The 25,657-nt window shown below is 54.0% G+C and overlaps 2 protein-coding genes across 2 annotated transcripts in view; one reads left to right on the top strand and one right to left on the bottom strand.

The window, feature by feature from the left end:
• Window positions 1–1,030: 1,030 nt before the first annotated feature.
• Window positions 1,031–7,689, bottom strand: rbm41 (RNA binding motif protein 41). The gene is made up of 7 exons (XM_035434281.1): window positions 7,590–7,689; window positions 6,684–6,800; window positions 6,316–6,517; window positions 4,822–5,026; window positions 1,864–2,441; window positions 1,330–1,477; window positions 1,031–1,205 (listed from the first exon to the last, which is right to left on the bottom strand). The coding sequence occupies exons 1-7, from the start codon at window positions 7,595–7,597 to the stop codon at window positions 1,039–1,041; spliced, it is 1,425 nt and encodes a 474-aa protein (XP_035290172.1). The 5' UTR covers window positions 7,598–7,689; the 3' UTR covers window positions 1,031–1,038.
• A 3,829-nt stretch (window positions 7,690–11,518) lies between these two features.
• Window positions 11,519–25,657, top strand: part of klf8 (Kruppel-like factor 8) — a 25,179-nt gene continuing 11,040 nt past the window's right edge. The window contains 2 exon segments of the mRNA XM_035432039.1: window positions 11,519–12,415; window positions 24,180–24,272. Of these exon segments, the coding sequence (XP_035287930.1) occupies window positions 12,389–12,415; window positions 24,180–24,272 (120 nt within the window). The 5' untranslated portion in view covers window positions 11,519–12,388.

The following is a 25,657-nucleotide window of genomic DNA, read 5'->3' as shown; positions in this document are numbered from 1 at the left end:
TAAAATCAGCCGACAGACATGTTTGGGCCCGAGAGGGTATCTCTCTTTTGACCTGACAAAGACCATGAGGCAGAAAAGTAGGCTTTCTGTTTATTGTATGAGCAGTAAGGGTGCCTGCTGGGAGCTGATGCCCTAAGTCACTCCCAGAGGAAACGCTAATGTTGGACCAAAATGCTTCTGTGTACAAAAGGAGCACGAACATGCGTCTGATATAAAAGGAGAGTATGTTTAGAACCCGTGACGGTCCAGCGGATGAGCCAGGCTGCTGTCCCACAGAGCGTCTCCTCCTCCCCTGTCCCACAGAGCGGCTCCTCCTCCGCTGTCCCACAGAGCGGCTCCTCGCTCCCCTGTCCCACAGAGCGGCTCCTCGCTCCCCTGTCCCACAGAGCGGCTCCTCGCTCCCCTGTCCCACAGAGCGGCTCCTCGCTCCCCTGTCCCACAGAGCGGCTCCTCGCTCAGCTGTCCCACAGAGCGGCTTCTCGCTCAGCTGTCCCACAGAGCGGCTCCTCGCTCCCCTGTCCCACAGAGCGGCTCCTCCCTCCCCTGTCCCACAGAGCGGCTCCTCGCTCCCCTGTCCCACAGAGCGGCTCCTCGCTCCCCTGTCCTACAGAGCGGCTCCTCGCTCCCCTGTCCCACAGAGCGGCTCCTCGCTCCCCTGTCCCACAGAGCGGCTCCTCGCTCCGCTGTCCCACAGAGCGGCTCCTCGCTCCGCTGTCCCACAGAGCGGCTCCTCGCTCCGCTGTCCCACAGAGCGGCTCCTCGCTCCGCTGTCCCACAGAGCGGCTCCTCGCTCCCCTGTCCCACAGAGCGGCTCCTCGCTCCCCTGTCCCACAGAGCGGCTCCTCGCTCCGCTGTCCCACAGAGCGGCTCCTCCCTCCCCTGTCCCACAGAGCGGCTCCTCCCTCCCCTGTCCCACAGAGCGGCTCCTCACAGAGGACCCCGTATCTGAGACATCTCCCTGTCCCTCTCTCTCCTCATCCCTCCCTCCCCATCCCTCTCTCCTCATCCCTCCCTCCCCTCATCCCTTCCTCTCTGTTTTCATCTCCCTCTGTCTTTTTCTTCATCCCTCCCTCTTTCTTTCTCTTCATCCTTCCCTCTTTCTTTCTCTTCACCCCTCCTTTCTCTCCCAAACTCGATGACGAGGGGTTTGTCCAGAAGCCGGTATCCATTCAGCAGGTCCAGGGCAGCTTCTGCCTGTTCTGTGTCTGCAAGAGGAAGACATTACAGCTGAAATACATATGTGTGAGTGTGTGTGTGTGTGTGTGTGTGTGTGTGTGTGTGTGTGTGTGTGTGTGTTTGTGTTTGTGCGTGCATGTGTGTCTGTATTACCGGAGAACGTAATGAAGGCCTGTCCCTTCAGTCTTCCTGTCAGCAGTCGGTACAGCAGGGGGGGGCCGTCGGGGGGCTGGAACCGTGAGAAGAGGGAGACCAGCTGGGCCAGAGAGGCCCGCGGACTGAGGTTCCTAACACACAGAACCTTCAGAACCAGAGACACACACAGAACCTTCAGAACCAGACACACACACAGAACCTTCAGAACCAGAGACACACACACAGAACCGTCAGAACCAGAGACACACACACAGAACCTTCAGAACCAGAGACACACACACAGAACCTTCAGAACCAGACACACACACAGAACCTTCAGAACCAGAGACACACACACAGAACCTTCAGAACCAGACACACACACAGAACCTTCAGAACCAGAGACAGACAGACGCACGCACGCACGCGCACACACACACACACACACACTTTCAGAACCAGAGACACACAAAGTCCTCAGGTAAAGGTGGGTGAAATGTGGCAGCACAGAACCCTAACCTAACCCTAACCCTAACCTAACCCTGGCCTCACCTGGGACGGCTCGCCTCGCTGGTAGTTCTGAAATCGAGGGATGCTCCGAATTCCCTCCTCCGTCTCTTTATTCTCCCGAATCTCCTCCTCAGGGATCTGGTCCACCGTCCCGCGGACCGTCAGTGGACCCCCAGGTCCCGGCCGGGCCACACTGCCCAGGCTCCCGATTGGCTGGCTCACGCTGATCTTCCTACTGCCCAGGCTGCCGATTGGCTGGCTCACGTTGATCTTGCTGTGCCTGGCTGCTGGAGCTCCATCGCTCTTCGCTCGCTGCGGTGTGTGGCCTGCCGGTTTCTGAGTCTCCTCTGAAAGGTGTTTACCCTGACAGCCCCCCGGGTCAGGCCCGGTGCTGCTCTGGGTCTGTGTGTCTGTGCCCCTGGGGTCAGGGAGTCCTTCTGGGCTCTGTTTTTGGTCACAGGAGCTTTCTGCTTCAGACCGGGACACAGACGGACTTCTCCCCGCAGATTTCGCCAAGAGCGGGGCTGTCACTCGCTCTTCATCTCTCAGGACCTCCCGGTACAGCAGGTCCATGCCGTCAGAGGAAGACGAGTCACCTTGAGCCGCCTGAGAGGCATCCTCTGCAAGCAGGAGAAACACCGTGACTCAGAGACTACTGCAGGAGAAACACTGCGACTCAGCCTGTACTGCAGGAGAAACACCGTGACTAAGAGACTGTACTGCAGGAGAAACACCGCGACTCAGAGACTGTACTGCAGGAGAAACACCGCGACTCAGACTGTACTGCAGGAGAAACACCGCAACTAAGAGACTGTACTGCAGGAGAAACACCGCGACTAAGAGACTGTACTGCAGGAGAAACACCGTGACTAAGAGACTACTGCAGGAGAAACACCGTGACTAAGAGACTGTACTGCAGGAGAAACAGCGCGACTAAGAGACTGTACTGCAGGAGAAACACCGCGACTAAGAGACTGTACTGCAGGAGAAACACAGTGACTAAGAGACTGTACTGCAGGAGAAACACCGCGACTCAGACTGTGCTGCAGGAGAAACACCACGACTAAGAGACTGTACTGCAGGAGAAACACCGTGACTAAGAGACTGTACTGCAGGAGAAACACCGCGACTAAGAGACTGTGCTGCAGGAGAAACACCGCGACTAAGAGACTGTGCTGCAGGAGAAACACCGCGACTAAGAGACTGTGCTGCAGGAGAAACACCGTGACTAAGAGACTGTACTGCAGGAGAAACACCGCGACTAAGAGACTGTGCTGCAGGAGAAACACCGCGACTAAGAGACTGTGCTGCAGGAGAAACACCGCGACTCAGAGACTGTACTGCAGGAGAAACACCGTGATTAAGAGACTGTACTGCAGGAAAAACACTGTATTAAGAGACTGTACTGCAGGAGAAACACCGCGACTAAGAGACTGTACTGCAGGAGAAACACCGTGACTCAGAGACTGTACTGCAGGAGAAACACCGTGACTCAGACTGTACTGCAGGAGAAACACCGTGACTCAGACTGTACTGCAGGAGAAACACCGTGACTAAGAGACTGTACTGCAGGAGAAACACCGTGACTCAGAGACTGTACTGCAGGAGAAACAGCGCGACTAAGAGACTGTACTGCAGGAGAAACACCGTGACTAAGAGACTGTACTGCAGGAGAAACACCGCGACTAAGAGACTGTACTGCAGGAGAAACACTGTGATTAAGAGACTGTACTGCAGGAGAAACACCGCGACTAAGAGACTGTACTGCAGGAGAAACACTGTGATTAAGAGACTGTACTGCAGGAGAAACACCGCGACTAAGAGACTACTGCAGGAGAAACACCGTGACTAAGAGACTGTACTGCAGGAAAAACACAGTGATTAAGAGACTGTACTGCAGGAGAAACACCGCGACTAAGAGACTACTGCAGGAGAAACACTGTGACTAAGAGACTGTACTGCAGGAAAAACACCGCGACTAAGAGACTGTACTGCAGGAGAAACACCGTGATTAAGAGACTGTACTGCAGGAAAAACACCGCGACTAAGAGACTGTACTGCAGGAGAAACACCGTGACTAAGAGACTGTACTGCAGGAAAAACACCGCGACTAAGAGACTGTACTGCAGGAGAAACACCGCGACTAAGAGACTGTACTGCAGGAGAAACACCGTGACTAAGAGACTGTACTGCAGGAGAAACACCGCGACTCAGACTGTGCTGCAGGAGAAACACCGCGACTCAGACTGTGCTGCAGGAGAAACACAGCGACTCAGACTGTGCTGCAGGAGAAACACCGCGACTCAGACTGTGCTGCAGGAGAAACACCGCGACTAAGAGACTGTACTGCAGGAGAAACACCGCGACTAAGAGACTGTGCTGCAGGAGAAACACCGCGACTAAGAGACTGTACTGCAGGAGAAACACCGTGACTAAGAGACTGTACTGCAGGAGAAACACCGCGACTAAGAGACTGTACTGCAGGAGAAACACCGCGACTAAGAGACTGTACTGCAGGAGAAACACCGTGACTAAGAGACTGTACTGCAGGAGAAACACCGTGACTAAGAGACTGTACTGCAGGAGAAACACCGCGACTCAGAGACTGTACTGCAGGAGAAACACCGCGACTAAGAGACTGTACTGCAGGAGAAACACCGCGACTAAGAGACTGTACTGCAGGAGAAACACCGCGACTAAGAGACTGTACTGCAGGAGAAACCCCGCGACTAAGAGTCTGTACTGCAGGAGAAACACCGCGACTCAGAGACTGTACTGCAGGAGAAACACCGCGACTCAGAGACTGTACTGCAGGAGAAACACCGCGACTCAGAGACTGTACTGCAGGAGAAACACCGCGACTAAGAGACTGTACTGCAGGAGAAACACCGCGACTAAGAGACTGTACTGCAGGAGAAACACTGTGATTAAGAGACTGTACTGCAGGAGAAACCCTGCGAAGATAACCCTATCAGACTGGCAGTGGCACAGCACACTCACCCTGGTGGTAGAGGGCGGACAGGAAGCTGAGGCGCTCGCTGCCGTGGAAGAGCGCCCGCTCGATCTCCATCTCTCTGCGGGACAGAGGCCGGCTGGCGGACAGGCGCTGGGGCAGGGACAGGAGCTTCTCCCGCGCCTCCACCTTCTCCCGGATGGCCTGCAGGCGCTGCCGTCTGGCCCCAGGAGCTGCGCGGACACCGCTGCTCTGCGGTAACCAGGGCAACACATGGACCGGTAACCAGGGCGACACAGAGCAGTAACCAGGGTGACACACACAGCTGTAACCAGGGAGACATTTTATCCCAGTATTCACACACAGTTCCCTTCAGCGCTTCAGATGCACATCCAAATCCTTGCGGACCACAGCAAGAAGTTACAATGCAGAGGACTCATTTCTCTTGCTTTCCATACATAATGTGCATGTACATAGCTGACATAACTCACAGCTATTTCACTGTGGAAGCTTTGTGCTTTTATGGAGTCATGCAAAATAGAATTTGACTGGCTGATATTAGGTGTCACCCTGTGGATTGGGGAGGGGCCTTCAGCACTTGGACAGTTGTTTTCCAGGCAGGTGGAACTTCTGTGGTCTACAGCCAGAAAATTGAAAGAGATCGAGTGGCTAAAAGCTTTGCTAAGTGATGTGTGAAAGCACATCATTTAGTTCATCTTCACAACAAGCGGCGAGCCTGTATGTGTGTGATTGCCTACCCTAGCTCATTATCTGCAACATACTGTTCAATTTACGGCAATTTACACATTGGGTTTGAGATTAAAACATTTTTTTTTGTTTAAACTAAATCTGGTTGGTGAAACTATAATATTAGGAATCGCTGTAGGGCTAACTCAGGTGTCATAAATGCAAAAATGAGTTCTGGCCAGCTAGATGGGGAATAATGTATGTATATTCACCCTCTAACCAGGGTGGGTCTCTGTTCCTACTGCCAGGTAAGGAGCAGATATGAAGACTGTGTGTGTGTGTGTGTGTGTGTGTGTGTGTGTGTGTGTGTGTGTGTGTGTGTGTGTGTGTGTGTGTGTGTGTGTGTTTCGGGGGGGGGGGGGGCAGTCACAGGATTAAAGGACGGGACATTAGCCTTGGGCTCACTCCACATTTACATGTTTGATGTCAGAATTCTTGTAGCTGCTGAAAGACGGTAATAAATCACAGGCTAACTGCTGTTTGAAAAAAAACAAAAAAAATGTAAAAAGCCTGACACCTGAGAATGAGGAAGGAAAAGCAGCTGTTTTCTCTCCTGAGTAGCCAAACAGACACAGGCTCAGGTGGACAGACCCAGCCCAGTACCCACAGCCAACGGAAAACCCATTTAATGCATAAAGTGTGTCTTTCCTGCACATCGCTGTACACTTTAAAAATCTGCCCCCGCCCTGGAGACCCCCCTCAGGCATCATACCTGCCCCCCAACCCCTCCAGGCTTCAAACCTGCCCCCCCCCCCCTCCCCACCTCATACCTGCCTGTCCCCCCCGCCTCATACCTGCCCCTCCGCCTCCGGCAGGTCCCTACTCCTCCACAGCTCCATCTCCGGTTCGGTGAGGCCCAGCTCCCTCAGGCTGGCCAGCTCCTGCTCCCCCTCCTGCAGAGCCTGAAACTGGGCCAGACTCTTCACCCCCGCTGCCTGGTCCCCAAACGGCTTGTACAGAGCCGCGGGCGCGAAGCACTTCCTCTTAGCGACGCACCTGCCGATGGGAGCACAGGGCGTGGCCTCAGGTAGGGTGGCCAAAGGTTCCATTACGCAATACAGGACAGCCTTTTTCTACCTGTGTTCGCACTGGGCGAGTGTGAGAGTGAGAGTGGGGGTGTGAGTAAGAGTAGGGGTAGGGGTGGGGGTGGTCGCGGTCTCACCGGTTGATGTCCGCCTCGGTGTCGAGCTGCTGGAGCAGCAGGCTGTGCAGCTGCCTCTGGCCCTCCGTCTCCTGCTCCTCTGGTACTGGGCCATCCTCACACGCGTGCCGAGTAATGCTGAATATGGGGGGAGAAAACTATTCCACTGAGCAAGTCTCTCTCTCAATCAGTCAGTTAATCCATAAAAGTCACAAGTTGGTGGAATACAGGGGAAAACACTGCGTAAGCCACAGAAAAGAACTGTCTGAGTGAACCTTTTCATGTGCATTAGCGTATTACTCTGGTGGCAGATGCAACGTTATAACAGGCTGGGGCACGGAACCAATAGACTTCGCGAAAGGCAGTTACCGCACATTTAGCAGTCGCAGGCAATATAATGTGGCTGACTTCTGATTTACGTTCGATAGCTAGCTCACCCTCACAGTTCGATCAGGAAGTAAGGGACATCTACGGCTTAGCCAACTAGCAATAGAGGCTATGTTTAGATTAAATAGCTTCTATGAATGCATCAGTGCCCTCTGATGCCAACCAAGTTCACTGCAAAAAAGGAAAATATAGCGAAGGCTAGCTATAGTAGCAGACGTTGGTCAGTTTTTCTAAGACAGTGACAATGCTTACGGACCAGCCTAGCTTAATATGTAAGGAGGTTATACTTCTCCAGCAAAGAAATGTGTTCTCTCGAAATGAGCTATTTCATTTCACATCTGAGACATTGCATGTGTACGCATAGAAAGAGGCTCGCCTGAACCATACACATCAGCGCGGACTCTGTCCAGTGAAACAACGGTCCATCATAGTATTAGCGGGTAATTAGGAAATACGGAATCTATACCGCATAACCAACCAGTTGACAAGTCAATCTACATTCTTAACGAACGACTAAATGTTTTAATCGCCACTGCTTACCGCCGCATATCATCCAAAACAATGCCACTTCCTGTCTCAGTGAACCGCTTCCGAGGTGAAGGATCTTGGGAAGTGTAGTGGAGCGACTCGTCAAGGAAACACGTGTAATAACGTGAGTTAGCGAATATCCACTGCCATAATTAAAAAATAAAGTGGACGGTGTACATGTGTTTTAGGAAATGCTTCAGCTTGGTTATAAAACAGTTGCTCTAACAGGTTTACTCATATTCTGGGCGACACTAAAACAATAAAAAGTTAACATAAAAGTTTAACAAAAACGGATATAATGTGTAGCTCATAACAAACATCTCTTGAATTCTCTGGAGCAGACGCTAATATATTATTTCTTCCTTATGTGCAGCTGCACGGTCTCGTACCTCCAGTCTCTTATTGTTGGCTACTTCAAGGCCTGACTTCCTATTATTATCATCACTCATTTTGTGTTTATTTGTGTGATTGAAACAATGACTTTAATTCTTTCTTTGCTGGATATGCAACTGGCTGTCCAATTACCTTACCAAGGAACAAAATAGTGCAATTGTGTGTTTTCTCTCCCCACATCTTATGTAGTTTAAGGCCTGATCTGAAGAGAATGTTAGGTTGCAGTCAGATTTTTCCCTGTCAGCCTTTCTAAGCTACAAGTTTCTTTCAAAAACACTGGTGACCACATTCTGATGATCCAGACTAGAGAGCATTGATGGACCCTATTGCAGTCCCACCATATTTTGCATTTCTGGACAGTTACATTCTCTTCTGTAGATCATAGTTCTACATGTGACGGCATGACAAAGTTGGCAAACAATCCCTCCAAACAAGTTCATAATGTAAAAAGATGATAACTATTATATGTAAAAATCATATGAAAATCACATTAGCTCTCTAGGGAAGATTAATTTCCTGATAACTCAAATAATGCCTACCGTCAGAACAGGAGTACGGAGGACGCCTTCTCCACAGCGCTACACTCCACCCTCTCCCACTTGGACAACAACAACACCTATGTAAGAATGCTGTTCATTGACTTTAGTTCAGCATTCAACACCATCATCCCCTCCAAACTGATCACCAAACTTGGTGACCTTGGTATCAACCCCTCCCTCTGCAACTGGATATTAGACTTCCTAACCAACAGACCTCAGTATGTTAGGTTAGACAACCTCACCTCCTCAACCCTCATCCTGAGCACCGGCGTCCCACAAGGCTGTGTGCTGAGTCCTCTCCTATACTCCCTCTTCACCCATGACTGCACTCCTGTACATGGCTCCAATACCATTATCAAGTTTGCAGACGACACAACGGTGGTTGGTCTCATAAATAACAATGATGAGACAGCCTACAGGGAGGAGGTCCAGCACCTTGCCGCGTGGTGCGCCGACAACAACCTGGCCCTCAACACCAAGAAGACCAAGGAGCTCATTGTGGACTTCAGAAAGACCAAAGGAGGCACGCACACCCCTATCTGCATTGACGGGACGGAGGTTGAGCATGTCACCAGCTTCAAGTTTCTGGGCGTCCACATCTCCGAGGACCTCTCCTGGGCCCTCAACACTTCGACCCTGGTCAAGAAGGCTCACCAGCGACTCTTCTTCCTGAGGAGACTGAGGACAGCCCATCTGTCTCCTCAGATTCTGGTGAACTTCTACCGCTGCACAATTGAAAGCATCCTCACCAACTGCATCACAGTTTGGTACGGCAGCTGTTCTGCCTCGGACCGGAAAGCACTTCAGAGGGTGGTGAAAACCGCCCAACGCATCACCAGCACTCCATTCCCAGCAATTCAGACTGTCCAGCACAAGTGGTGTCTGCAGAAGGCACGCAGCATCGCCAGGGACACCTCTCACCCCAGCCACAGACTGTTAGCCCTCCTTCCCTCTGGGAGGCGCTACAGGAGCCTCCGTTCTAGGACCAGCAGGTTCAGGAACAGCTTTTTCCCCTCAGCTGTCACCTTGCTGAACTCTGCACCACGGTGACAGCCCCCCCCCCCCCCCCCCACCCCGGATACCCCCACCTGGACCCCCCAGCCCCCCCCCCCCACTCAACTTACTCCAATGACTGAACCTTGCACTGCCGCACCTTGCTAATAATATATTTATCATATTTATACCAATCCACTGTCTATAATGTTTATAACTGTCTATACTGTTTATACCACATTGTTTTGTATTCATATTTATTCACTTATGTACATACACCTTACTGCACTTTACTGCTTCTTTTGCACTTCTGGTTAGATGCTAACTGCATTTCGTTGTCTCAGTACGTGTACTCTGTGCAATGACAATAACGTTGAATCTAATCTAATCTAATCTAATGCAATTATACTTTATTAAAATGAGGAAATGGTATACAAGTACTTTATTATGAGATTTGTAGTCAAGACATTTAAATTCCACAGTAAAAAAATTATTTTGGCCTTCTAGATATGCTCATTCATTTATCAAATGGTACATATTCTGTGCTGTTTCAGGGATCAGACCAGAAATCTACCACCCAACATATGTCCCATCAAAGCCGTTTTACGCCTGTTCAATTAAAGACTCTAGACTGCACAGTTCATCATGAGGTTGTTTTCTCCCAAAACATAGAAGGTGCATCATAGTTGCAGGCCTGTTCCACTGCTGCATCATCCTCAATAAATCGATCGTAAAAGTGGAGCTAGCAGTTAGCTGCAGCTCTCTTTCACTATGCTACCTCAGAAAACTCAATACTGTAGGTTGGTATTAGGCTATGGCTTTGAGATAGCTGGGTACAACAAATTAGATTTTGATGTGTGTCCCTTCAATAAGGCCTTTAATAAACATACTGAAGTTCATACACTGCTGTGAAGATACTGTGTGGCAGCATTTGCCTTTTACAGGCAACAGAGGCAGAAATCGTACCACCAGAATTTTTTGCCTAGAATAATGAGCCAAGGGGACAATGCTGTTTTGCATATTTTACATACCTGTCATGAAATCATACACAGTGCGCAGCCAATGTGCGGAACCTGCCGTCTGCCACTGATCCAACCGAGCGGTCTCTCTGCAGAGCGGTTTCTCTGCAGAGCGGTCTCTCTGCAGAGCGGTCTCTCAGCTCAACCTCTGATACACAGCAGGAAACCAGCCTCCTGACCACAGATACACAATCACTGGACTGGAGATTCCATTGAGTAGGGTGAGCTTGGTATACAAGAGTACGTTTTCTGATATAATACAAACTGATTTTATGTTATTACGAGCACCCAAACATTGGGTTACCGATGTATTTCAGCCCTTGCAGTACTAGATATAGGCAAGTGAGAGCTTTATATCCAAAACTGAAATGCAACATCCGTGCTTCCAAATGGCATATAACTCTATCATGCGCATGCTTATAAAAAGATGAATAGGCTGCCGGAGAATTCCTTGAAAAAACAGTGGTTTTTCAGCAAAGACCAATCACTACGCCATTGCCCAGGACAAGTAAAAATATTTCACCCACATCTATACTGTGCCAAATGTGTGCCCGTCAAGCAATGCAAAGTTAGGACAAAACTTTTGTGGCCGTATGGGGCATGGTTTGGATGAGTGAGCAGACAGGCAGTCTGCTGCGGATCTATATTTGTTTAAAGTGCTGAGTGTGAGATGAGCAGACGACGTGCGTGCTGCGCAGTCATCAATGTGCAAAAAACAAACAAACAAACAAAAAAAAACAACATTTGGAAGCCGTATTGGAACAGGAAACTGGACCATCCCATTACCAAACATTAAAAATTTATGTGAGAAAGGAGAGCAAGATGAACAGGGGAAAGAGCTGTTCCTAAATGGTACCTTGAAGACTTCTGTCTGTTGCTACCCTGGTCTGGATTGAGGAACATAACACAACATGGCCTTTCATGCTGGGCCAAAGATTATGATCTCAGTGCGTTTACAAACTTCCCCTTCCAGATTTGAGGTACCAGTAATACAAATACTTACACATCAGTAGGTTTAATTGCACGCAGTAATCTTAGACAATGGAAGAAAAGTCGTTTAACTGAGATGTTGTCTGTTGTGCGGCCTAATTTTGCCACTGTAGCAAGCTAATGCACAGACCTGCAACACTGGCTTTACCACACTGACCAAGGTACAGAATTGTGGGCAACTGCTAGTCAAACATTACAGGTGGCCATCTGACAGACTGTGGATTTGCAGGCCGTGGAGTTATAATCTCTAGGGTGAAGAGAGAAAGACAAACAGGAACACGGGAGGGCAACAACTCTCAATAAAAATACATTCAGAAAGTAACGTTACTGTAACAGAAAATAAGGCATCAGTACTAGAAGGTCGTTAAAAGAAACTGAGCATGCTGTAATTTCACAGAACATCTCATTTTAAGGTGGGGTGACAGGGTGTGTTCTTTCGCTGCCTGTGTTTTTTTTTTAAAGATGGCGTGCAATACACTCGTAAGGAGGGCAAATTTGGAAAGCGTTGGGCGCCGCTGCCGCTGGTTCGAGCTGTTCTGCGGCTGGCTGCATTGCCTCTGATTGACACGGTTGAGGGGTGGGGACGCAGGGTGGGGTCACCAGCAGGGAGAGGCGGAGGAGAGACTGAGCGAACCAGCCCAACCCTGAACACGGCAACAACACACTGAGAGAGACACCAGGGAAGAAAGGATTTTCGACGCCGAAGCTATGATCTAGAAGACGACCCTAAGAACCCGCATCTGCCTGTCCCAATAATAATTCGAAAGGTGGATATAAAAAACTGCTAGCAAGATTAGCTACTATTATTCTATTATACCCCGCCCGTTCGACCCCCCTTACTCCACCCCTTCACCGCTGCACCCGCTTAGCTACCGAGATGCACACGGAGACTCGTAACAAGAAAGTAAGTCCCGTTTTCATTATTTTATTATGCGTTCTGTTGTCCTGTGGTCCTCTGCTAACGGCCAAGCCCTACTTCGCATTGTCAACTCAACATGTGCCCAATTCTGTGCGACTGGACTACGACTGCGACCAAGGAAGGGAAGCTTTAGCTACTGAGTTAGCCAGCGTAGCGAGCAGCTAGCTGCGTTAGCTGGGTTACTGGCTCAGTCACAGGATATTGTAATGCACGGTGGCTAGCTGGCTAGCCCTGTGAGCTATAAGTATCCACAGACTGCAGTTGTATTTTATTTCTCGGCAAAAAAAATAAAAAATAACGGTACTGTCTTAAAATTCGTTTTCCCCCCTGGCCGATAAAAAAAAAACGCCGGGTGAGGTTGAAACCGAGTAAGTCCTGAGATCCTCTGACGTCTCTCGCGTTCATCCCGCTTGTGTGGATTGAATACGGCTTTAAAGTGAGACAGGAAGGAAACGCAGCCACTGCAGCCTGCAAGACACCATCTTAGCTTCTTAAAGCGACAGCGCAGCGCAGGGCAGCGATCGCACAATGCACCGGGGGCCAGGTAACTCCCGACCCCGACCTGCACTCAAACGCGCTGCGGTGGCATCGCCCCCCTTTGCGTCCGCGTTCCCGGAGTAGTCTCTCACGGTCCCTCCTGGCCACTCAATGGGAGGTCGGTGGCTGAAAGTTAAACATTAGCAAGCGAATTACCAGTTACTTTTGGTTTGATTTCTGGCGTTAGAAGGGATACCACAATAATACTACAAACCTAATTGGCTTTGTAAGGTGGGAACACATGTGTTTGAAAGGGTCTATTATCTACCAGGATGCAACTAAGTGTATGTTTTATTAACCTGAATTGTTTATAGTTTCTTCTGAAGGGGACAAAGTACACAAGAAAAGATCCATAGTTTGGTCAATGGCTCAATTTTTCACCACTCCGCGATGGCAGGGATTAGCTTGTGCTGTATAATCTACCAGCACGCCTGGAAAACATTCCTGAACACAGTGGCTTGAGCAAGCTCCGATATTGGCAGTCAGCGTTGAGGTGAGCACCGAGAAGGCCTCTCATTGGATGGCACGCTGTGCTCAGTACAGGGTGTGCCAGACATTGGAGCAATTATTAACAACCGTGGACAAACTTTACTGGGTCTGGTTGATCTCTCTGTCCTACACCAGCACAGACCTTTAGTACCAGCACTTCTGTGGGGAGTAGAGGTGTGTTTGTGTGTGTGTGTGTGTGCGCTTATGTGCGTGCATGTGTGTGTGCATGTGATTGTGTGCGTGTATGTGTAATTGTGTGTGTGTGATAATGTGTGGTTGTATGTGTGTGTGATTGTGTGTGTGATAATGTGTGGTTGTATGTGTGTGTGATTGTGTGCATGTTTGTGTGATTGTGTGCTTGTGTGTGTGTATGTGTGTTTGTTGGGGTGGGGGTGTGGCGTCTGTTTTTAGTTGTGAGAGGAGTCCAGCTCTGGACCTGCAGTGAAGGGATATTTTTAGGTGAAGGGTTCCAGTTAAAAATGAAGCTGGTCTGGTGGGACGGACACTGTGTGTGTGAATGTGTGAGCGTGTGTGAGCATGTTTGTGTGTGCAAGCGTGTGTGAGTGAGTGTGTGTGTGTGTGTGTGTGTGTGTGTGTGTAGCGGGGGGGCCTGGGTGCAGTGTCCCCTGGATGATCCTGAACACTGAGGGCGGGGCCAGTGCGGCCACCTGATGGAAGGCAGGGCCCCTGTAAGGCGGGCCCCTGTAAAGTAGGCCCCTGTAAGGCAGGGCCCCTGTAAAGTAGGCCCCTGTAAGGCAGGGCCCCTGTAAGGTAGCCCCCTGTAAGGTAGGCCCCTGTAAGGCAGGGCCCCTGTAAGGTAGGCCCCTGTAAGGCAGGGCCCCTGTAAGGTAGGGCCCCTGTAAGGCAGGCCCCTGTAAGGCAGGGCCCCTGTAAGGTAGGCCCCTGTAAGGCAGGGCCCCTGTAGGGCAGGGCCCCTGTAAGGTAGGCCCCTGTAAGGCAGGGCCCCTGTAAAGTAGGCCCCTGTAAGGCAGGGCCCCTGTAGGGCAGGCCCCTGTAAGGCGGGGCCCTGTAGGGTAGGCCCCTGTAAGGCAGGGCCCTGTAGGGTAGGCCCCTGTAAGGTAGGCCCCTGTAAGGCAGGGCCCCTGTAAGGTAGGCCCCTGTAAGGCAGGGCCCCTGTAGGGCAGGGCCCCTGTAAGGTAGGCCCCTGTAAGGTGGGTCCCTGTAAGGTAGGCCCCTGTACAGCTCCATTGTTTGCATAGGCCCTTTTAGACACAGTTAACCCCCTGCACACTCTGTTCAATTGCAGCCCGAGCATCTTATCCGCCGGTGTGATGGAGCTCCTTATGGGGGGGGGGGGGGGGGGGGTGGGTTGCTGTAGTCAGTGCAGAGGGGTCAGGGGTCGGCTCTCTGACTGGGGTTCCATGGAAACGGGCCTTTGAGGACTGGCTGTGTGTGCTCTGCTGTTACAGAGTGATAGAAGAGGAAAAGTTGGGCTTTGTTACACACCCAGCACACACTACCATCACACACGTCCACACACTCATTCTCACACACACGTGTCCACACACTCATTCTCACACACACGTGTCCACACACTCATTCTCTCACACACACGTCCACCACACACGTGCACGTGTAGCAGTACACAATCTCTAGAACCCCATTAGCTGTTTTCTAGGGTTACCTGTTACATGAAACAAAATGCATTTGTTCGGTGTACTGTGTTCTCGCACGCATTTAAACCTGTGAAATAGAATAGCATCGCAGTCATCTTGCGTGTCTGATGAAGGCCGTCGCATGGCACACGGGCCTAATTAAACACTGATTCGTTTGGAATCACTGTTCATGATGGCCCCTGGATTAGGCCTGCGTTTTAGGTCTTGTTCACAGTGTACATGGTTCATCTTCCAATGTTCCGACGGACTAACTGGGTGATTAGAGCTTGTGATGGTCTGGCTTAAACAGGTGGACATGTGGTTCACTGTTGTGTGTATAAGGTGTGAAACAGTCATGATCCATCAGGTCCTCCCCCAGGGTGCTGCTCTCTCCTGGTGTCCCCAGAGTGCTGGTCTCTTGTGGTGTCCCCCAGAGTGCTGGTCTCTCCTGGTGTCCCCGGAGTGCTCGTCGCTTGTGGTGTCCCCCAGGGTGCTGGTCTCTTGTGGTGTCCCCCAGGGTGCTGGTCTCTTGTGGTGTCCCCAGAGTGCTGGTCTCTCCTGGTGTCCCCAGAGTGCTGGTCTCTCGTGGTGTGTGGGGCTGACTGGCCCGTGTGCGTGCCTGTGAGCTGGTAGTGCACAGCCGTGTGTGCCCGTGAGCTGGTCGTGCACAGCCCTGTGTGCTGGTGAGCTGGTCGTGCACAGCCCTGTGTGCCGGTGAGCTGGTCGTGCACAGCCGTGTGTGCCCGTGAGCTGGTCGTGCACAGCCCTGTGCAGAGCTCTGTGTGGCTCTTTCTGCATGTAGAAGTCGCTTTCTGTGGAAAGAGTTGTTTATTTGTGTAGCGGGGAAAACCCTGGATGATGGACAGAAGGTAGAAAAAGCAGCAGAAGAGCGGTAGGGGCTGGGAGAGGAGGAGAAGGCCTCTGTGCTGTGTGGAGAGATGAAGGTGTAGAAGGTCAGTGATGGGCAGCGGTGGTCTGCTGGAGGATCAGCGAGTGTTCATGGTCTGTACCTGAATTCCTGCTTCCTGCTCTTTTTCATTTTTCTGCTTCGAGAGAAAAGTAAACCAGTTTGCCTGTCCTGCCTCCCCACCACCCCCCCGTCACCCCAGCGCCGTCCCGCGGGAGACCTTTGCCCCGCACGCACTCGGTGGTGCTGATAACCTGGCGAGGGGGGCGGGGCCTCACCCTGGGCTCTGCGCTCTCAGTGACTGAGCCGCTGGCGGCTTTGCGTCACACGCGCGTTTCCCGCAGGCACACCGTGTACCCGTGGCCAGAAGCTCCGCCCCCGCGTCCCCCGCTCCGCCCGCTGACTCCTCCCCGGGGGGGGGGGGGGGGCGGGGCAGCCGCCTGCAGATATGATCAAGCGGGGTTCATGGCTGGCGTGTGTGCGGCTGGCGTGCGTGGGCGGGCGGAGCGCTGGGTGCAGGAACCGAGATGGGGCGCTCATCATGGGTGGGGTGGAGCTGGGGACCGGGCGGGGCCTTTGGCCTGGGGGGGGGGCGCACTCTCACGTTAGGAGCACAGGAAGTGTTTTTGTTTTTTGTTTTCCTAGCGGTGGGGGTGGTGGGGAATGAGGGGGTTCTCCTGGGGGGGTGGGGGGGGGGGGGGGGGGGGGGGGGGGGGGGAAGTGGGGATATTGTCCATGTCTCTGCAGATTAGAGTCTGTGTGACAGAATGACCCCCTACCATCTCAGCACAATCATTAACCAGGGAAAGAATCCCGTCCCCATGGCAACCCCTGCAGCTCTGCCAAGCTGTCTGCACTGAAAGGGAGGGGAGGGGGGGGGTGGGGCTGTGTGGGGAGGGGAGGGTGTGTCTGTTTGAGTGTGTGTGTGTGTGTGTGTGTGTGTGTGAGAGAGAGAGAGAGAGTGTGTGTGTATGTGTGTGTGAGTGTGTGAGTGAGAGAGAGTGTGTGAGTGTGTGAGTGTGTGTGTGTGTGTGTGTGTGTGTGAGAGAGAGAAAGAATATGTGTGTGTGTGTGTGTGTGAGTGAGCGAGCATGAGTGTGAGTGTGATTGTGAGAGAGAGAGTGTGTGTGTCTATCTGTTTGAGAGTGTGTGTTTGAGTGTGAGAGACAGTGTGTGTGTATATGTGAGAGACAGAGAGTGTGCTTGTGTGTGGTTGTGCGTGTGTGTGGAGGGGAGGGTGGGGGGGGTGTGTGTGTGTCTGTGTGAGTGAGTGTGCGTGTGTGTGTTTGTGCGTGTGTGTGGAGGGGAGGGGGGAGGGTGTGTGTGTGTGTGTGTGTGTGTGTGTGTGTGTGTGTGTGTGTGTGCGCGTGTGCGCGCGTGTGCGCGTGTGTGCGTGTGTGTGTTTCTGGGGGCATATTGATAAGAGTAGCACTCTGTGTTTGTAGGGTTAGACACACAAGCGCAGGCCCATGGGCTCATAACTACTGCGTTTGACCATCACTGGTCTGTGTCCATTTTGTGCAGTAAGATACAGGAAGGGATTGAGTATGCATGTTATTTTTTTTTGGAAAACCTTGTCTGCATATGTGTGCGTGCCTGTGTGTGTGTGTGTGTGTGTGTGTGTGTGTGGAAAGTGTGTGTGTGTATGTGTATGTGTGTGTGTGTGTGTGTGTGTGTCTGTGGAAAGTGTGTCCTGCTTCAGCAGGGTGTGGTGAGATAAGGTGCTGTGGCCTCTCCCACTATGGTAACTGTGCTGGGCATTTGGGAACACTCCTAGGCGTTTCCGTGTGTGTGCATGTGTGTGTGTGTGTGTGCACGTGTGTGTGGGTGTGTGTGCTTGTGTGTGCGTGTGTGTGTGTCTCACAAATTTTCCCTCTGTCTGCAAGTCTCTCTGAGTCTCAGTGTTTCTCTCTTCTTTCACTCTCTCTCTGTTCCCCTGTCTGCTACTCTGCATCCATAAACCCACACATGCGCGCGCACACACACACACACACACACACATACACACGCACACATGCTCGCACACACACACACATACACACACATAAACCCACACATGCGCACACACACACACACACACACACGCACGCACACACGCACGCACGCACGCACACACATACACACACGCACGCACACACTCACACACACACACACACACAGGAGGGGTGGAGGAGTGTAATGCTAGTTTAGCTCGGGCCCTTGTGGGCGGGGTCACTGTTCGACCTCACACAGGCGGTGGAACACCCTCCTGCTCCCTCTGAGCCCCGCACCCTGAGAGAGAGAGCTGAGAGCCTGGTTCTGTGTCTTTAAGACTGAGCGTGGACCAATCAGAGAGTGAGGGAGAGAGAGGGGGCGGGCCGGGGGCGGATACACATGTAAGGTCACAGCTGTGGGGCTGAGTGGGGGGGCGTTGGGGGGTTTAGTGACACACGGAGCGCAGTGACGTACTCTCTCTTTCTCTCTCTCTCTCTCTCTCTCCCTGGCCCGGCCGAGGCGTAGGCCGCTCAGGGGCACAGCGACAGCGCGGGCTGGTACACGGGAGCCCTCAATATCACACCCCCCTGACCCTCAATATCACACCCCCCTACCCCTCAATATCACACCCCCCTGACCCTCAATATCACACCCCCCTAACCCTCAATATCACACCCCCCTAACCCTCAATATCACACCCCCCTAACCCTCAATATCACACCCCCCTGACCCTCAATATCACACGCCCCTGACCCTCAATATCACACCCCCCTAACCCTCAATATCACACCCCCCTACCCCTCAGTATCACACCCCCCTAACCCTCAATATCACACCCCCCTACCCCTCAATATCACACCCCCCTACCCCTCAATATCACACCCCCCTACCCCTCAATATCACACCCCCCTAACCCTCAATATCACACACCCCTACACCTCAATATCACACCCCCTTAACCCTCAATATCACACCCCCCTAACCCTCAATATCACACCCCCCTAACCCTCAATATCACACCCCCCTAGCCCTCAATATCACACCCCCCTAACCCTTAATATCACACACCCCTAACCCTCAATATCACACACCCCTAACCCTCAATATCACACACCCCTAACCCTCAATATCACACACCCCTAACCCTCAATATCACACCCCCCTAACCCTCAATATCACACACCCCTAACCCTCAATATTACACCCGCTTAACCCTCAATATCACACCCCCCTAGCCCTCAATATCACACCCCCCTAACCCTCAATATCACACACCCCTAACCCTCAATATTACACACCCACAGACACTGAAACACTCACACACTCTCATGCACAGAGCCATCTCTGTGATCCTCCTGCACTGTGTGTGCGCGCGTGCGTGTGTGGTGTGTGTGTGTGTGTTGTTTGGCTTGTTTGAGACTCCCAGGGTGGACTCCACGGCCCTGTTTGAATAATGAGCGGTTTGAGGCCTTTCTTTAGAGAGGGGGTCTGCTCAACACCTACAGCTCACACAGCCGGGGGGGGGGGGGGGGGGGGGGGGGACTTTTCAGGGGTGTAGTTAGGGCTTGCCCAAACCATGTGGATGTGTGTGGGTGTGTGTGCGTGCGTGTGCGCGTGCGTGTGACATACAGACGGAAACACATACATGCTCACATGCACACACACATGAATGTTTACACACACACACACATGCACGCACGCACACATGCACGCACGCACGCACGCACGCACACACACGCACACACACGCACACACACCCAGCGTGGCAATTCAGAGTAGCTGCACCCCCCCGCCCCCCCCAGTCTCCCACTGAGAGTAGGGTGTGGCCAGGGGCGGGGCTGCTCTGTGGAATTTGGGCTGTGGTTTGTCTTGCGTGCTCAGTGGGGTTGGGGGAGGGGTGTGTGGGAGCGCAGTCTGTTCCCCCCCCTCGGGGCCGGTCCCACAGGCCCACGGGCGTCTGGCCGGCGCCTCCACAGAGCTCCAGGCCGGCCTTGGGTGCGAGAGCAAGGTGCAGTCTCCAATCTCGGGCTAGGCCCCCCACCCCACCCGGCCTCCTAACGGCCTTCCTCCGCTCTCTCCTGATTTATTGACCTGCTCCCTCGGACAGCGGAAACCCCCGCTCCGATTCGGGCGTGGCACGCGCGGGGAGCGCGGGGAGCGCGGGGAGTTCTGGGTCGTCGTTAGGACTGCGTGTGCTCCACCGCAGGGCTGTCTGAGGCCTGGAGTCTGCGGCACACGGGGGACACGCAGAAATCAATTTCACTGGGAACGATGACCCCCCCCCCCCCCTCGGATTCTCCTCCAATCAGAGCACAGTCACTTTGGCCCTGGGGGCCTGTGTCAGTGTCTCTTCACTTCATGCAGAGAAAATGAAACATTTAGTAAAGAAATGAGAGCGTGCTGGCGGGGTGTGACTGGAGGCCCGGGGGGGGGGGGGGGGGGGGTGTGGCACGCCCTTGGCTTGCTGGGTTCCTGTGGCGGTACCTCAGCGTTGGCGTCAGAGCACGTAGTCAAATGCAGACGTTTTTTCTGTGACCACGCCCGACGAGATCACACCCGATGAGGTCAGCTGGGTTCGTGCCTTTCGGCTGTGTCTGTGTGTCGCACGCGAGCGCCTGACCCAGCGCTGCCTTCCCCAAACTCTCTGCATCTCTCCTGAAACCCAGCGCGGCCTTCCCCAAACTCTCTGCACCTCTCCTGAAACCCAGCGCGGCCTTCCCCAAACTCTCTGCACCTCTCCTGAAACCCAGCGCGGCCTTCCCCAAACTCTCTGCACCTCTCCTGAAACCCAGCGCGGCCTTCCCCAACCTCTCTGCACCTCTCCTGAAACCCAGCGCGGCCTTCCCCAACCTCTCTGCACCTCTCCTGAAACCCAGCGCGGCCTTCCCCAAACTCTCTGCACCTCTCCTGAAACCCAGCGCTGCCTTCCCCAAACTCTCTGCACCTCTCCTGAAACCCAGCGCGGCCTTCCCCAAACTCTCTGCACCTCTCCTGAAACCCAGCGCGGCCTTCCCCAACCTCTCTGCACCTCTCCTGAAACCCAGCGCGGCCTTCCCCAAACTCTCTGCACCTCTCCTGAAACCCAGCGCGGCCTTCCCCAAACTCTCTGCACCTCTCCTGAAACCCAGCGCGGCCTTCCCCAAACTCTCTGCATCTCTCCTGAAACCAAACGCTGCCTTCCCCGAACTCTCTGCACCTCTCCTGAAACCCAGCGCTGCCTTCCCCAAACTCTCTGCACCTCTCCTGAAACCCAGCGCTGCCTTCCCCAAACTCTCTGCACCTCTCCTGAAACCCAGCGCTGCCTTCCCCAAACTCTCCGCTCCTGTCCTGAAACCAAACGCACGTCTTCCTGTCAGAAGCTCGCAGTTCTGTTTGGAGAAGTGGAGCCGGACATTGACCTCTGGCTGGGGAAGTCATTCCTGGAAATATACCAACTCTCTTTAACGTGCTTTAACACCCTCACACACTGTTCTAACACTGCTTAACACTCTAACGCGCTGTCCTAACACTGCTTAACATGAAGAAAGCAGACCTCTGTGGAATAACTGGTGTTGGGGCTAGTGTTAGGGTTGGGGTTAGTGTTAGGGCTGGTGTTCAGGTTAGCGGTAGTGTTAGGGTTGGGGTTAGGTGTCTGTGGGCGAGGGTCAGCCCTGGACGGTTTGTGTCCAAATGAAAGGCTGGATTGAGGAAGTTGGCGGTGTGCTTGGCTGCACTTCCTGTGTGGTGAACTCTGACCCTGTGTGAGTAGCGCAGGGCGGCAGGAGTACGGGCGCGGGCTGCCCCACCCGCCTCTGCCGCCGCAACCACGGCAACCACGGCAACTGCCGCAACCATAACCACCACAAAATGCTTTAGTCAGAAATGATGACACATAGAGGGCGCCACTGAGCAGCACGCCAACACAGGACTGTGCCGCAGGGCCCCCCGGTCTGTCCTTCTGTGGACAGGAAGAGGTGGCCTTCGGGACAGGAAGTGAGCCCCCTGCCCCCTGAGGGGCGGAGCAGGCTTCCTGTTGTGTGTGTGGGACGCAGTGCTGTGCGTCAGGTCAGAGGAAGGCGCGGACACGGGGGCCTGGGGCGGGGGAGGGGCTGAGGGGGCTGGGGGGGCCGGGGGGTGAGTGCCGAGCCCTGACCCAGATTTCGGCAGAGCGAGAAGCTCTCCTAACCCCCCCTCCCCCCTCCCTCACCCCCTTATCCAGTGAGACGCCCCTCCCCCCCACCCATCTTCCTGCCAGGGGTGGGGGTGGGGAGCACACCCACCCCACCCTTGCTTATTCCTGGAACTCCCCACAGCATGAGGTCCCAGAGGCGCCTGAGTAGAGTTCACACACCCCCCCACCCCAAACTCCCCCCCATCCCCCGCTCTGCGCACACACGCCCTCCCCAATCCCCCCTGCCCCCCCTCCCCCGCGCTGCGCACACACGCCCTCCCCAATCCCCCCTGCCCCCCCTCCCCCGCGCTGCGAACTCCTCCACCCCAAACCCCCTCCCCACCCCAAGGAGGCCTGCTGGGGGGGGGGGGGGTGCAGACGCTTTTACGCTTCATACTGCGTGAAGCAGTAAACCTCCGCAGTATTTTTACTGGCTTGACTTTCCTGCAGTATTTTCTGTGTGTGTGTTTGGTTGTGTCTTTGGCGGTGTGTGTTTGGCGGTGTGTGTGGCGGTGTGTGTTTGGTTGTGTGTTTGGCGGTGTGCTGTGCGTGTGTTTGGTTGTGTGTTTGGCAGCGTGTGTTTGGTTGTGTGTTTGGTTGTGTGTTTGGCGGTGTGTGTTTGGTTGTGTGTTTGGCGGTGTGTGTTTGGTTGTGTGTTTGGCGGTGTGTGTGGCGGTGTGTGTTTGGTTGTGTGTTTGGCGGTGTGTGTTTGGTTGTGTGTTTGGTTGTGTGTTTGGCGGTGTGCTGTGCGTGTGTTTGGTTGTGTGTTTGGCAGCGTGTGTTTGGTTGTGTGTTTGGTTGTGTGTTTGGCGGTGTGTGTTTGGTTGTGTGTTTGGCGGTGTGTGTTTGGTTGTGTGTTTGGCGGTGTGTGTGGCGGTGTGTGTTTGGTTGTGTGTTTGGCGGTGTGTGTGGCGGTGTGTGTTTGGTTGTGTGTTTGGCGGTGTGTGTTTGGTTGTGTGTTTGGCGGTGTGTGTTTGGTTGTGTGTTTAGCGCTGAATAGCACCTTTGTGCTGGGGCCAGGGTCTCTGTTGTGTGGGACAGGGCACTGGTGAGGCGAACAGCTTTTTTTTTTCCTTTTTAAGGGGGGGTGTGTGTGGGGGAGGTGCGGGTGGTGCGGAGCCACACCCAAGCTGATTGGCGAGGGACACACCCCGGTCTGGAATCCGCTGCAGTTAGGTCACATGTCCCCCGCCCCCGCCCACACCCCCCCCCCCTAACGTTTCCACCCTGCTGTAGAGAGCTCAGCTCCCTGAAGGACTGGGTGTGGCCTGCTGCTATTGAACAGGAGGGGACTGTACCACTGAGCATTCCTCCTCCTCCCTCTCTCTCTCTCTCTCTCTCTCTCTCTCTCTCTCTCTCTCTCGCACTCTCCCGCTCCCTACCCTGAGTCACTCTCTGTAGGATTACTCTCCTTTACTCTCTCTCTCTCTCTCTCTCTCTCTTCTCATCTGTTCAGCCAGTTTTCACCTCCATTCATCTGTTGGTTTTTGTTCCTGCCTGATTCTGAGAGAAAAGGTAGCCTTCTGAAACATCTGGTACTGTGCTCCTTAAATTCACCCTGTCCTTCACCCCTCTCTCTCACTTTCTTTGTCTCTCCCTCTTTCTCTCTCCACACAGTTTATTCCTGCTTTTTCCATCTTGTGTTTCCCTGTTATCTGCGTGAGCGTTGTGTTAGTGTGAGCGCTGGGTTAACGTGAGCGTTTGGTTAATGTGAGCATTGGGTTAACGTGAGCGTTGGGTTAACGTGAGCGCTGGGTTAACGTGAGCGTTGGGTTAACGTGAGCGCTGGGTTAACGTGAGCGCTGGGTTAGCGTGTGCGTTGGGTTAACGTGAGCGTTGGGTTAACGTGAGCGTTGGGTTAACGTGAGCGCTGGGTTAATTTGAGCGCTGGGTTAGCGTGTGCGTTGGGTTAACGTGAGCGTTGGGTTAACGTGAGCGTTGGGTTAACGTGAGCGCTGGGTTAATTTGAGCGCTGGGTTAGTGTGAGTATTGGGTTAGCATGAGCATTGGGTTTGGGTGAGCGTTGGGTTAGTGTGAGCGTTGGGTTAATGCGCGTCTCTGTTCTCTCTTCTGCAGTGCGAAGCGAGTCTTAAGAAATCCAGCTCTGCGTCCAAGAGAGAGATGCCTTCGGCCCACATCAAGCCAGAGCCAGAGGAAGTGGAGTGCTCGGTGAGTGTGGGGGGGCCGGGGGTGTGGAGGTGGTGTGGGGGGGTGAGGTGTGCGGTGTTGGCGGTGGGGGTGGGCATGGTGTGGGGGGTGGGGTGTGTTGTGGTGTGGGGGTGGGGTGGGGGAGGTGGGGTATGAATGGGAGGGAGGAGGTTGAGCTCCTCACACCGTGTGACTCTCAGCCTCCCCATCTGTGCCCAGAGGAGCTCCACCCTGGGGGGGTCATGTCTGCCCCACTCGCAGCGAGGGAGGGGGCGGGGCCGGCGGATCAGGCAGGGCGGGGCAGCTGAATGTTTCCTGATCAGCGGTCACTCCCGCGTAGCTTGGTTACGGGCCGTTGCCGTGGAAACGCTGCCTGACAGCCTTGTGAAAGCGCGGGCATTTTCAGCTGCCTTCGCCATGCTTCTCTCATCGATACGCCCCCACACACTTCCACACACTTCCACACACTTCCACACACTTCCACACACTTCCACACACCCCCACACCCCCACACACTTCCACACACTTCCACACACTTCCACACACTTCCACACGCCCACACACACTTCCACACACCCCCACACCCCCCCACACACCCCCACACGCCCCCACACACCCCCACACACCCCCACACCCCCCCACACGCCCACACACGCCCCCACACACCCCCCACACACCCCCACACGCCCCCACACACTTCCACATACCCCCACACACCCCCACACACTTCCACATACCCCCACATACCCCCACACACCCCCACACACCCCCCACACACCCCCACACACCCCCACACACCCCCACACCCCCCCACACGCCCACACACGCCCCCACACACCCCCCACACACCCCCACACGTCCCCACACACTTCCACACGCCCCCACACACCCCCACACACTTCCACATACCCCCACATACCCCCACACACCCCCACACACCCCCCACACACCCCCACACGCCCCCACACGCCCCCACACACCCCCACACACCCCCCCACACGCCCCCACACACCCCCACACACCCCCACACGCCCCCACACACTTCCACATACCCCCACACACCCCCACACACCCCCACACACTCCCACACGCCCCCACACACTCCCACATACCCCCACACGCCCCCACACCCCCACACCCCCACACCCCCCCCACACCCCCCACACACCCCCACACACTCCCACACGCCCCCACATACCCCCACACACCCCCACACACTCCCCTCCCCAGGTCTTCTTCAGGCCCTAATAGAATATATAGAGGGAGGCTTCCGTTCTGCTGTAGCCATGGCAACGGGGCTCTGGCGGGAGTTGGAAAGACTGTGATGTATCCTCCCAGTACCCCCCCACCTCCCCCTCCCCCCCCCCCCCCGCCCCCGCTTACAGTCCTCACAACACACACACACA

The sequence above is a fragment of the Anguilla anguilla genome, chromosome 9 (assembly GCF_013347855.1).
Source record: "Anguilla anguilla isolate fAngAng1 chromosome 9, fAngAng1.pri, whole genome shotgun sequence".
Classification (NCBI taxonomy): Eukaryota; Metazoa; Chordata; class Actinopteri; order Anguilliformes; family Anguillidae; genus Anguilla; species Anguilla anguilla.
This window is presented reverse-complemented; position numbering and strand designations above follow the sequence as displayed.

Coding starts and splice junctions, on each gene's coding strand:
- rbm41 (XM_035434281.1), bottom strand. Junction 2,442..4,821: donor GTCCGCCCTCTACCACCAGG/GTGAGTGTGCTG, acceptor TCCTGCTTGCAG/AGGATGCCTCTCAGGCGGCT. Junction 1,478..1,863: donor AGCGAGGCGAGCCGTCCCAG/GTGAGGCCAGGG, acceptor CTGGTTCTGAAG/GTTCTGTGTGTTAGGAACCT.